General features: G+C 37.0%; 1 protein-coding gene across 1 annotated transcript in view; it reads left to right on the top strand.

Annotated features, from left to right (window-relative positions):
• The window catches only part of LOC139714679 (integrator complex subunit 3-like), a 38,073-nt gene extending 34,956 nt beyond the window's left edge, over positions 1-3,117 (top strand). The window contains exons 30-32 of the mRNA XM_071626355.1: positions 551-623; positions 1,373-1,523; positions 2,252-3,117. Of these exons, the coding sequence (XP_071482456.1) occupies positions 551-623; positions 1,373-1,523; positions 2,252-2,329 (302 nt within the window). The 3' untranslated portion in view covers positions 2,330-3,117. The remainder of the gene's footprint in view (positions 1-550; positions 624-1,372; positions 1,524-2,251) is intronic.
• The last annotated feature ends 10,290 nt before the right edge of the window (positions 3,118-13,407 follow it).

The raw sequence follows: 13,407 nt of genomic DNA, 5'->3' as shown, positions 1-13,407 counted from the left end.
TTCTCAAATTGTAAGCGATAAGCTGCAGTAGTGCTATGGGTAATTTAGAATTGTGACTGCGTGGAAGGTGAACTTGCGATACCCAGGTGAGCGCGAGACCCCCAGTTCTCTTGTTCATTACCACCACACTTTGCTGATTTAAAAATTTGGTTTATTGAATGCCTATGTACATGGAAGGCACTTTAACTTTGTTTTTGTTTCCAGTGAGGTATAGTAAAGAAAAGAGAATTGATCTGCATATATATACTGTATTCCGGTGGTGAACAAGGTGTTAGTTCAATAATCCATTTTGAATTTCTGTCATGTAAATCACTTTTATTGTGAGAATTTCACCACATTACATTCTGTTAGGATGAGAAGGCTGCAGACATATTCATTCTTTTTGAAGTTTTCATGACATACTATTTGTTTGGATGTTTGCATGTATATCCAAACATTATGCATGCAGCAAAGACATCAATTTCAGTTTCTCATGAAAGATTCTAAAGAGCTTTTCTTCTTTCAATCTCATTCTTCTCTTGTTTTATATCATATTGCCATTCATCCACAGTTTTCCGCCAAGAGTCGTTATTACATGGTCTTCATCAGTTCCAGAACGTGTGCACAGAGAGCCAAAAAACAAAGCAAGTTCCAAGATTTTCATTCCATTTCTGTCGTATAAAGTATTACAAGGTTGTGGATTTATTAATGCCCCATCCAGCTTGTGCAAGTGTGTAGAATTGTGAGTGGGTAGGACAGATTCCAAAGTAATAAACATTGCTTTATTCCTGAAATTCAAACCATATGCTGAGTTTTTATTCACAGTTGTTCGTGGCAGATCAGTTTGTTAATCCCAAAAGCAGAGTTGACAGGCGATTTTCAATTTTTTTGCCTCCGCCATGAAGTGACACCGGAGGTATAATGTTTTCGGGTTGTCCATCCTTCCATCTTTCCATAATCAATTTTGTGAACAGCGTAAAAAAAAAAAAAAAAAAAACATTTGAGGTATCATAACAAAACTTGGCTTGTATATGTATGAGTGGGCAAAGTTGTGCCTATCCATTTTGTTGATGTACATGTTCAAGGTCAAAGGTCAAAGGTCTAGGTCAAATGCTCAAAATTTCACTATTTCTCCCATATTTATGCAATGCCTGAAGGTATTTTCTTAACACTTAGTGTATACTTGTACCACCAAATGAATATTCTTTAGAGGGAAGTTCAGGCTATATGGTCAAAGGTTGACTGAAAGTGTTGAAATTTCACTCTTTTCTCCATATCTCACAAATGGTTCAGAACTAAATTTTACAAATGTACACAAATAATACTCAAGGCATTGTACACTTTAAAAAAAAAGTCTTCGACGCCCCCTATAATGATGATGTGGCCATTGCAGGTTCAGCGACCTTTTTGCGCTCGTAGAGGACCTGGAGGATGCGTCGAGAACAACTCGCAGTCGGCTTGCCAGGCGGTCACCGGGGAGCACCAGCCCCAGGGCAAGGAAGAGTCAACCGGTCAACAATGATGAGACTTCGTCTTCAGAGGAGGTGAAATGTCTCACTCTTGCACACTACTTTCTTAATAGGATAAGGTTGTTAGATTGATGGAGGGATGGAATGATGGAATGATAGATGAATGGTAAGATTAATGAATGGGTGGATGAATACATGAAAACACAAGTATGGAATAAATGAATAGGAATAATGATAGTTCTGAGAATAAGTTGTAAGATTTTTTAATGCACTGGAATTCCTGGAAAGATGTTTGAGGAACAGATGAATGAATGAAATAGATAAATAAGTAGATAGATATAGAATAGATAGGTAGATAGACAGATTGATAGATAGATAGATGGATAGATAGAGTAATGGATAGATAGATTAATGGATAGATAAATGAAGAGTTTACAAGATGGATACAAATATACAACTAGAGTATAATGACAACATATGCCAAGTAGATGTCACTGTTGTTTTTGCATTTGTGATTGTGACCAGTGTCACTGTGTTATGAAAAGTATCTGAAATGGTATAATTCCCTTACTTAGTCTTTTGTTATCTCTCACGTAGAGCAAAACTTTCATGGTTCTGAATGTGTGACTTAATTTATAGATTGTTTATCAAAGTTGATTTGAACATGCAGTGGCATATCCCTCAAAGTACAATAAAAGATTGATTAGTATTTGGATGATCTGAGAAATAGGCCCTTATTGAATGCATATCAATGACTTTTGCATCATTTTTCATATTTTATATATTATTTGATTTTCTTGTAGGATGATGAGGTGAAGTTTAAGTCAAAACCAGCCAAGAAGAGGAAAAAGGCCTCCGTCACTGGATCAGATAGTGACTGAAGGGAAGTCCCAAATTCACAGAGACTTTTCATCCATCTGAAATTTGTCGAGGACATTCTTGTTGACCAGCATTCCATTGGTGCAGGGATTATTGTGATCCATCCGTGGTCCCAGCGTACCGATACTGATGGAGCTTGGGTTTCGCAGCCGGGAAAAAGTACGAGCAAGTCAATCAGAGGAGTGCATGCGGCCGAGAGACCCGGTGTCCGGATGTCATCAACTGGTTTAGGTTTTCTCATCGAGGACAGGGAAGCCAGTTTCCAGCGGGATCATCATGCAGCCATTCTTTAATACCCCGTGCAGAGCTCCAAAGACTTCCCCTCATCCGGACAATCAGGCACTCCAAGAGAAGGGATGCTGATCTGGAAACTGTCAGAAACCGTTTCCTGTGTGATTTGGACGACTTCACTCGGAAGTTGGACAGACAGGATGCCACCTTAGGGTTTCGGGGCCATCGTCATCTTCGTGATCAATGAATTTTTCACTTCGAGTCAGGCACCCACCTTCTACTGTTTGAACTCTCTCAGTTTTGTTCTCACTTTGTTTATTCAGTGCCTTTATGACAGAGGAATAGTGTTGGTGTACTGGGTGGGATCCTCATTGACAGGAGTGATTTCTCTTTCTTTTTCTTTGTAGTAAATTAGCCTGATCCTCCTCCTCCAAATCTTTTATTTTGCATCAACTGTACCACAATTAATTTGTGATGACGGGGGAAACTAGAAGTGCCAAGAGAATGCAAACCTCCACCAAGACCAAGGGATCATTAGTGGCAGAGTAATGTGTAGGCATCCTTTAAGAAATATTCTGGATCTGGATCATGGTATGGAATACCACCAATTACTTACCACCTGTTCCTTTTACCACAGTTGGCCTATCATGAAAGATTGTGTCAAAATCTGTTCTTAACTCTTTATTTTTTTTTCTTTTTCTTTAAAAAGTAATGTAGCTATGGGACAAACAAAGAAACAAATGCTGGCAAAAACAGGATCTCTTTTGTTGATATTAGTCATAGCACCAACCATAAAACCATCATGATCCTGTAACTGAATGCATGACAGGAGGCAATGAGAGCTCTAACTTCATAAAAAAAGAAAGAAAGTTTACAACTTTAATTGCCTCATATAGATACCTTCCACTGGTGAATGTTTCATACCTGAGGTCATCATTTTAGTGTGTCATGTTCAGTGGAAATCGTGGCTTATCTGTAAGGAACCTACAAGGAACCTGCAGGGAATATTGCAGTCATTTGAGAATATTCTTGTGTTCATAAACTGGTCTGTTCCTGTGAGGAGTCCTGTCGGCTACACATTCTTTTCCAAGTTTTGGTTTTGTTTTTGGTTTTTGAGCTTTCAGGTTGAAGCTCTCCACAAAACCTACAACATGCTATGAAGAATAATCACAGTATGGAGTTGTCACACAAACAGTGATGACAAGTGCTTCCTGAGCAGTGAGATGAATTTCTGTGGTGGCATTCTCTACGATGATGACATTTGACACTGTTCTTGAGTGGAGCATACATTAGGCATAATATTTTGTATTTACAGCATTGATATTGAAGATTCAAACACAGCCCAAAAGTTTCCTCGGAATTTTTTTTTTTTTTTCCATGAATGTATCAGGTATCTTTATTTCAATTTAATTGTAAGAAAACAATGACATCTAATAGAGAGTTTGATAATGGTGCACCCATTATCATGGATATTTCCTAGATAACTAAAAATATTGTCAGTAACAGGTCATCATGTACCAGTAATTAATGCGGTCACTGGTTCTTGTTGCTACTACGATACAGTGACGAGGTGGTGGTATGGCTGAATTTTTTAGCAGTTATATTGTGTCTTTGAGGCCATCAATTAGTACTGCTGTAATTACGAATGGCTACTGGTGTCATTTCGTTGGCGTTTGTAGTCATTCGCAAATTGTGCATACACCACTGTATGTTTTCTTTCTTACGAAGTACTCTGGAACACCAATCAGACACACCACACGCAAGGAAACCTCATTTTTCTTGTTCTCACTGTATGCATTCCTCAATCTGTGATATTGTCATGGCATTTATGTGTGGAGTTCTTGGTGGTGCTGACAAAAAGTCCCATTTGCAGCCGTATAATTTCAGATGAACGTCACAGAGGTATCAAGCAGTGCGAAAGGTTTCACTCGCTGTTTGTGCATATACGACTGATACTAATCTTCTGGTGCGCAGTAGCCTTTGCCGGAGTAAAATTTCTTTTACAGATGTCTATGAATATTGCACTTATTGCTTTTCTGTTGAAAAGGCACATTGATGTGATTTGTCCCAATGAAATAGTGCCAAATACAATGCATGTTAAAAATTATTATCATGTCATTGTTATCATGTCATCACTGTGCAGAAATTTCAACATATGAAGGGAAAGTGATTTTTGCTGTCCCATGTTTTGAACCCAGCAGAAGTTGCATGTGAAGAATAATCAATACAGTGATGTAGTGTACATTCAGATCAATCAAAATCCAGTGGTCTGTATTTCAAAGCCCTTGTTAGGCATTTGAGAAGGAGTTATTCTTGCAAGACAAAAATTGTACAAGTGACTGCTGGCATTCTCCTGTTTGGTAGGACAGCCCACCCAATCACCAACTCGCCCCGACTCTGTTATAAAACCAGTCTGTTTTGTTTTGTTATTTTGTTTTGCTTTTGTGCATTAATGGTGTGTAGGCTATGTTATCTAAGATCGTCCTAGCAAATCGTCAGTCATCGTCAATGTCGAAGAAGCTTATGAAACAAAAGAGATTATCGTATGGCTTTGCTGGAGCAATCATGTAAGCCCAGTTTAATGCACATGACCTCCTCTGTCAAATTATATACTTGATATTCCCTGCATTTTCTCTTTCCTTGAAGAAAGCTACTTATTTGCATTTGTCTTGCTTTTGAAGCACACCTAAACTCTTCTGAGAAACTGACATTTGTGCTCTGGTTAAGCAGCCACTGCAAGGGAGACACTTGTACAGATTCCATTTTCCTTGATGCAGTCAGCAGCACGTGTCACATCATCTGTTAGGGACTCCATCCATAATCAAGTAATAACTAGAATTATTATACATACAAGCCACTTTTTCGATACAATAAAACCATGTATCAATATTCCTGCAAGGGGTTTACTTAATGACGTACAATATTGTTAGCATAATACCTGTCCTATGCATTTTCCATTACCCGTATCAATGGAGAAAAGGAGTACAATATTGTTTCCAATATTGTACTCTGCTGTCAATATCGTACTCAAATGTTTCTTTATCCGCGCGCGCGCAGTATCGCGTCCTCGCGTAAGAAAGTGCAGTGGCATTGCGCGATGAGGTTGAGAATGCGCGCAGGGGTTGAGAAATGCGCGATAAGGTTGAGAAATGCATGCCATTACCGTGCGTAGATACACGTACGTATACAAGTTGAAAGATTAGATTTTGTAAACAATAAATTGGTGAGTGAAACCCTTTTTCATTTTTTTTTTTTCTCTTTGGAAATTGAATGTGATGTTGTAGTGGAAAGTGGTTTGTATGTATAATAATAATAATACTGGATTTCTTTCGTGGTATATCAGATATATTGCATTCATCAACATGAATATTGCACTCGTCTTCGACTCGTGCAATATTCATGTTGATGAATGCAATATATCTGATATACCACTCAAGTGCATCCAATATTATATAAATGTCGCTATGGTAAAAGGTATGCCTCCACCATGTGCCATTATATTCCCAATAGTCTACAGAACATCTTGCCACCGTGAAATGAGACAGTTTCACATGATTGGCAAATGATTATCTAGTAATAATACACCAATTTTCATGTTGTCACTTTTACCCACTTTTCGAACATGGAAAATAGTGTGATATTTTCAGCATTTTCACCTGACCTTTGACCATATGGCCTAAATCTTTTACTACAAAATCACTGTGTGGAAATGCTTTTATAGACCAAGTTCAATAAAGTGGATACCTTCAGTCACTTCCAAGATATGGAGAAAATGGTGTAATTTTAGCATTCTATCCTGACCTTTGCCCTTGATCTTTGACCCAGGACCCAAAACTCCCAAAGAGAATCATTGTCAGGTAATACATGTATACCAATGTACTAAGTTTTCATGGAGATAAATTGAACCATTTCCAAGATCCAAAGGTGATGTATGAAATTTTAATATTTTCATTTGACTTTTGACATTTGACATTTGACCCTGTATCTGATGATACATGTACTGTATTCACCAAGTTTTATGAAAATACCTTCAGGCATTGCAGAGATATTGGAGAAATAGTGAAATCTTTGAATTTAACCTTGGTTTTATTAATTGTTGACCCTGAGATTTTGTAAACTTGTTGAAAGGCACAGCTTCACCCACTCATACACAGGCCTACTTATATGTCAAGTTTTGTTTGGATACCTCAAAAGTTCTTTAACTAACATTATCCACAAAATCTATTGCAGACAGATGGATGGACAACCCAAAGACATTATGTCCCTGGCAACACTTAATGGAGGCATAAAAATTGCATCCTTTCCATTTTCTGCCCTGTCCTTTGATGAGAAGGCATTGAAAATGGTTATTGATGTGGCGTATTCATATGAATTATGCTTATGTTTTTATTTTGATAAAATATATTTATGGATTTGGAGAAAATACACATAACTTTTTCTTTAGGATGCAGTCAAGTTTTTGTTGTTGATTTGATTTGATTTTTTTTTTTTTGTTATGGGGGGAATCATGGATCTGTAAAATTTTGCATAGATATCACAGGAAGTAACATCCATGGCATTGTATACGTGGTGCGGAGCAGCTTAGAGAGTTTGGGATGCAATGATGCATGTTGGGTAGTGAGGTGTCATGATCACATGATGTGCGATGATTGGAAAGGACTTGACGTACCCATGCAAGATTGAATATCATTCGTGATGCTTTTGTGATTCGGAAGTTCACGTCTAATTGTACTTGCACCGCCTAGTCATTTCCTTCTCCAGAGTAGTAGTAAAACTGATCGTCATTGAGATGTGATTAGTATTTCCAGAGCAATTGCCTGTCCCGATATCATCAAACTGACACCTGGCCTTGATTTCACATTTAGTGCCGAATAGTCAGTGAATGTTGTCTTCTCCAACCACTGACTGTATACGCCATATATTTAGCTAGTCAAATTTTTCGCAAATCTGGACTAGTGACAATTTTGTGAGTGGTTGAATTCATGATTGTGAAGCACATTACTGAATGTATGCGTGTATGTCACATTCATGCAGAGACCAGTGTTAATATTTTCACATGTCTTTAAAATTCGTGAATAGCACCCAACTCGCGAAGATTACTAAAAATAAAAACCTCACGAAATATTTGGCGTATACATTAGATCATCACCTGTTACCATTCATGGACATTTTTTGTCATGGAATTAGGACTTTGATTTCTCTGTATATGTATTTTGATTAGGTATGCAAATTTGCTCATATTCTTGGTTGTGTTGAAATGCAGACTTGCAGGCCATTGATATAAATGTGATGAACTATTATACCACCTCAGTCATTGATGATATTGACCCATTTTAGTTCAATTGCCTTTTAGAGTGGTAAGTAATTTGATTCTCATATTTGGTCTGGAATGTCATTTTTCTCGCTTGGCCTAGGGTCTGTTTCATGAAAGTCTTATCAGAGACTTTTTGCTCATGAGACACACACTTATGAGAGACTTCATGAAATTGATTTTGCTTCTCTTTGAAAGTCTCTCATAGCTGCATATAAGCAACTTTGGACATTCTGAGATTTGTGTAAAGACTTTTATGTAATGACTTCATGAAACTGACCCTTAGACTTTCTGACATGGTTGTGGTGATATATTTTCTTGGATTCGACAGTGAAAAACAGCTGCATTTACCTGCATTTGCTTCAAACTCATCTTGTTTTTCCCTCCCTCAACACTTTCTTTTTCCAAGGGGAAAAATGAGAAGTATCTGTCATATTAAAATCTCACACTATTCCATTTCAGTTTATCTCTATCAAGTTCTCTTTAAAAGAACAGCAGGACTTTTAAGGAGATTTGATGTACTGTATACACCATATATATTCAGCAAGTCTAATTTTTTGCCAATGTGGACTTCACGACAATTCATGAGTGGTTAAATTCATGATCTTGGAGCTCCATAATGAATGGAGAAATAGTATATGCATGCATGCCACTTTCAGTCAGGAGCAGAGTTGATATTTTCGCATGTTTTAAATTTGCAGATAACACCCGACTCCTGAAATCCATGAAAATAGAAACCTTGCAAAATAAACGGCCTATGCAGGATTCGGCTGTAAGATTGTACAATCGCTGATGAAGAGGTGCACTAATGACAAAGAGACTGAAGTCATAGATTCGTCTGTGATGATGTGTCTTTGAGAAGCGATGGGAATTTCATGTGTAAAGTTTCCTATGGAAATGGGATACTAGTAGCTGAATGCATTATTGATGCTAGGTAGGAAATGCAAGGTTGTGTCTGTCTTGGAAGAATAGATCATCGTGATAGTCAAGAGGTACATATTTTTATCTTATCCAAAGAAGACAGCCGACGTAGAATGATGGTTGAAAATTCTTTCATATGTGTGAAAATTGCTAAGAATGATTCACATCATGATTAGACGTACGCTAGATATTTTGGGGTGAAAAAAAAAAGGTGAAACGGTGTTTTATGAGGAAGCTCTGTGTATCAATAGTGATATGTGTTCAGAGATATGATGTGTTTGTATTATATTGTACAGTGGACTGTTTGTATGTGCGACTGTTAGTTTCACCCATACATACTCAGTATACCAAATTTTGTATAAATCATGAAGTGCACATACCAACTTTATGTACATTTGCCTGAATGTGAAATAAATACAGGCTCTTTTTTTCTACAATTCAGATCCATACATGGCAATTCTTTTCTCATGTGGAAGTGAAGGACTTGCTGTGTGCATCCGTAATATTTTGTTTGCTTCTGATTTGTACATTATCTTATTACAGTAGCTCAGAACTATACCATTGTGAATAACTTTTTACTCCCTTTTTACAAAGGGAATGCATTTGAAAACTACATTTCATATACAGTCACTACATTGATGCAGAAAACTTTCATCAGTTGGGGAACTAAAGGTTGGTAGAAGCCTAAATTTCCTATTGTAGTCACTACATTGTATATCTTTTCCAGGTGCACTTAGAAAGAATACGACAGTTAGTGTACTCTCTTTCAGACACGAGTACATTTGGCGGAAGGTGAAGTGGTTGTTTGACTACCATGAAAGATGATTAGACAACCAAATACAGACGGCAATGCTGTACAGTGTACAAACTGTACTAGGTTTTTAGCCTAGTGATATTTTTGTTGCTTGTATTAATGGAGAAACCGATCTCTCTCCATGGTATAGGGGTATAGGGATCTTTAGTTACTAGTGTCATCCAAAATATTTATTGTTTCCAAACAAGTTACCCAAACAAGATGTTTTATTATGCAAACATACACACATACACACACACACACATGCACACACACACATACACACACACACACACATATATACACACATGTGCTTGAATAGAGAAAGCACTCAACCCATCCAGCTTTTGTTTGTTTGTTTCATTTTTTCTTTCTTTTTTTCCCCCAAATGGTATTTGGGATGCAAAGAATCGGGATAAAGTACATGGCATTAATGTTGGAAATCAGAAATACATAATGATTAGATGAAAGTCTGTGAATATGGGACTGAGGACCCTGAGGTGAGTGCATGGTGTGTGGGGGGGGGGCATTTCATTATGTGTTCTTTCAGTGATTTTCACTGACAAAGTTGCTCTCAGCCAATCAAAGGATTTCAGTCGCTTAAAACAAAATTGTCAGTGACTGACAAGTTTCATGAAACATTGCCCTAGTCTTGAAAATAACTAGTGAGGAAAACCAGGTGGGAGTGATATACTCAGTTTGCATGGAATATCTCGGGCGACAGAGAGAGAGAGAGAAGAGAGAGATAAAGATATCAGAAAGATCATAAGGGTTGGTTCAGCTGCTGGGACGATTTTTGTCTCCCGGCAGTGGAAACGATTGATAACAATCGCGTGATGCAGAACAATGGGGTAAGACGAAATCAATTACAGGTTGTATATTTTACCACAACGAATGACTTGCATTCTCATTGCTTGAAAGTCGGGTTTTTTGTTGTTTGTTTTGTTTTGTTTTTTGCTATGATGTAAGCAAGCATTGACGTACACTATTAGTTCTGTTCTAAACTTCTTGTTGTCGTTGTTGTTATAAGTCGGAAAGCATGACATATTTCGCAAGAAGGGAAATTTTGTCGTTCCAAAAAGGTTCGATATCATGAGGAAAAGAATAGTTGTATCTGTGAATGAGCTTAATACATTAACGTTTGGGGAAATTCGGAACAGGGAAAGGCATTGATTGAATGATTGATCGATTGATTGATTGGTTGGTTGGTTGATTGATTGATTGATTGATTGATTGATTGATTGATTGATTGATTGTTTGGTTGATTGGTTCATCGGTTATTTGATTGATTGATAGATAGATAGATAGATAGATAGATTGATTGATTGATTGATTGATTGAGTTTAATTCTGCATTTCTGTTACAGACATATTTTATTACGTGCAATTTAATGTCATTTCAACAAACTAATCGAGTGTGATATCATTTTAATCTTACAGCTGAAACAGATTTTAATTCAAGTATTGGACGCTATTCCATGATAATACAAAATGACTATTCACCTCAAAGACCCCATGATCACATAAATGAAGTCGCAAACCTTAAAGCCAAGGGCAAGTCCAGGCACTCATAATTGAAATTGGTCACAGAATTGTTTGATTTTATCTGTTGTTGATTTTTTGTTATTTTTTGTGGGTTTTTTTTTGTTATTTTTTTGCTTTTTTTCGGGGGAGGGGGGGGGGGTTGTTCTATGAAACTTGTCAGCATATTGTTGAATTTCTTCATGTTGTTTATACTTATAATTTCCTATAGAGACTTTCATAATCAGGAAATTATAATCCTTGTTTGATGTATGAATGTTTACATGTGTTGAATGGGCGAATGAGATGAGTATTGATGGGTATCTATACACATGTGGGTGTGATGTGCATGTGTTTGTGTGTGTGTGTGTGTGTGTGTGTGTGTGTGTGCGTGTGTATAGGTATATTGATAACTATAGTTATCATTTTAAAGTAATAAATTTTGTACTTTATTTTTCCTCTTATTTGCGTTTTGATAAGATGCTATATACATGCATATGTTATGGTTCTGTTAATGTTATATTTGTTATTGTTGAAAAGTTATTCATTCATATTTATGGTGTTTATTATTTATAAATATATGTATATATATAAAATGTAATGCATAGTTTAGTCACCCGGCTACTCAGTACTACTTTGCTTATATTTATCAATAAACCATTATCAATTTAATTCAATAAGAAGAAGGAAAAGAAAAACTTATCCATCTTATTACACTCTACCCAAAACAAAAAAGGAAAGGGAAACAACAACAACAACAAAAAAAAAAACTGACAGTGATCTTCTACCGCGTTGCTTGCACTCTAAACAAGAAGAAAAAAAGGGGGAAGTGTTAAAACTATATGACTTTGGAACCCGCAGGAATGAGACACCAAACAAACAATACAGACAAAGAAACAAACAAAAGAAAACGAAACGATGACAAAGTTGATTAATCTCCAGTAACTGGAAGTCTGAGACCATATGTTGGACACTGTATACTTCCTGTTTGAACTATATTCTCCTTTGACCGTCCACTTCTCGTCCATCCGGACACCTTCTTCCTTGACCACTATCAATTTTAAAGACAGAATAAGAGTTTAACAGTCCCCCGAAAATATCGATTCATCAAACTGTCATAGAAATGTACTCATATGGTCAAGCAAACATTTCGTCTTAAAGAGATATCGATTCATCAACCTGTCGTAGAAATGTACTTACATGGTCAAACAAACGTTTCGTCTTCAAAGAGAATGGTGATGTATGGCTGCTAGAAGATATAAATAGGTGAGCAGAACGCTGTGAATTTCATCGTGCTCTTCTCAACATTCGACAGCAGAGACTCGTAACAGCTGACTCCGGCTTTTCGTCGACTACCTTCAAGGTGATAACGTAAGCTTCTTTGCTTTTACAGAATAATTGTAGATAAATGCTTATTTTGTTTGTGTGATATCGTTATATATACTTGTTTATATAACTGCCTGTCGTTTTTGTATTCATAGAGATACAATTTACTGCCACCTATATGAAGGTATATAGGGAAAAGTTCACTTATCTCAGTTGGATTGATTACCATTTTTTTTTAGCCAGTCTTTATAACGTCAGATGAGGAAGAACACGTGCAGTGATGCTGTGACAAAGAACAATATGAAACAAAACGCGTTTATGCTCATAATCAGATAACCAAAATGTGAGTATTTTATCAACTGTTTATGTCGGTATCGAATTAGGCGCCAGGAGCGTCCAAACACGGGTGCGCTACACTGCATCAGGTATAGTATAGCTGCCCATTATACTATTGTAATTATCGTATCATCTGCATATAATCATTACTTTATTGTCGTTTTTATATCGGAATCTATAAAGTAAGCAAATCAAAGGACATTGTAAATTGATGCCTGCATTGCACCAGGCAATTACCTGAGTGTAAATCATTCCTTTATTCAAATTATTGCAGTGTACAAACAACCTCCCAGCACAATCATGAAGCTCGCCCTGGTACTGCTCGGCCTCCTGATGACCGTCTCTCTCGGCAGCTCGGCCCCCAGCCGAGAAGACCTGAAGAAGGAAATTCTGGAAAGCCTGGCCAAAGGTAAAGGTCGCATCTGCTCCAAGTAGTATGCGGGACAACTGTCCATTCTATTTCCTCTTATCTCTCAAAATGTGGAAATATTATGTAACTGATGGAGATTGTAATAAGCATACTGCTATGGCTCTACGGCTGAAAGAAAATGAATACATTTTGATAGTTGTACAATATATATTGTTTTGTTTTGATTGTTTGTTTGTTTGTTGTTTTTTTTTTGGGGGGGGGTAATAATACAA

The sequence above is a fragment of the Diadema antillarum genome, unplaced genomic scaffold (genome assembly GCF_040938485.1).
Source record: "Diadema antillarum isolate AM-2024a unplaced genomic scaffold, OU_Dant_1.0 seq00002378_RagTag, whole genome shotgun sequence".
NCBI lineage: Eukaryota > Metazoa > Echinodermata > Echinoidea > Diadematoida > Diadematidae > Diadema > Diadema antillarum.
Note: the sequence above shows the minus strand (reverse complement) of the source record. Positions and strands in the feature narration are given on the sequence as shown.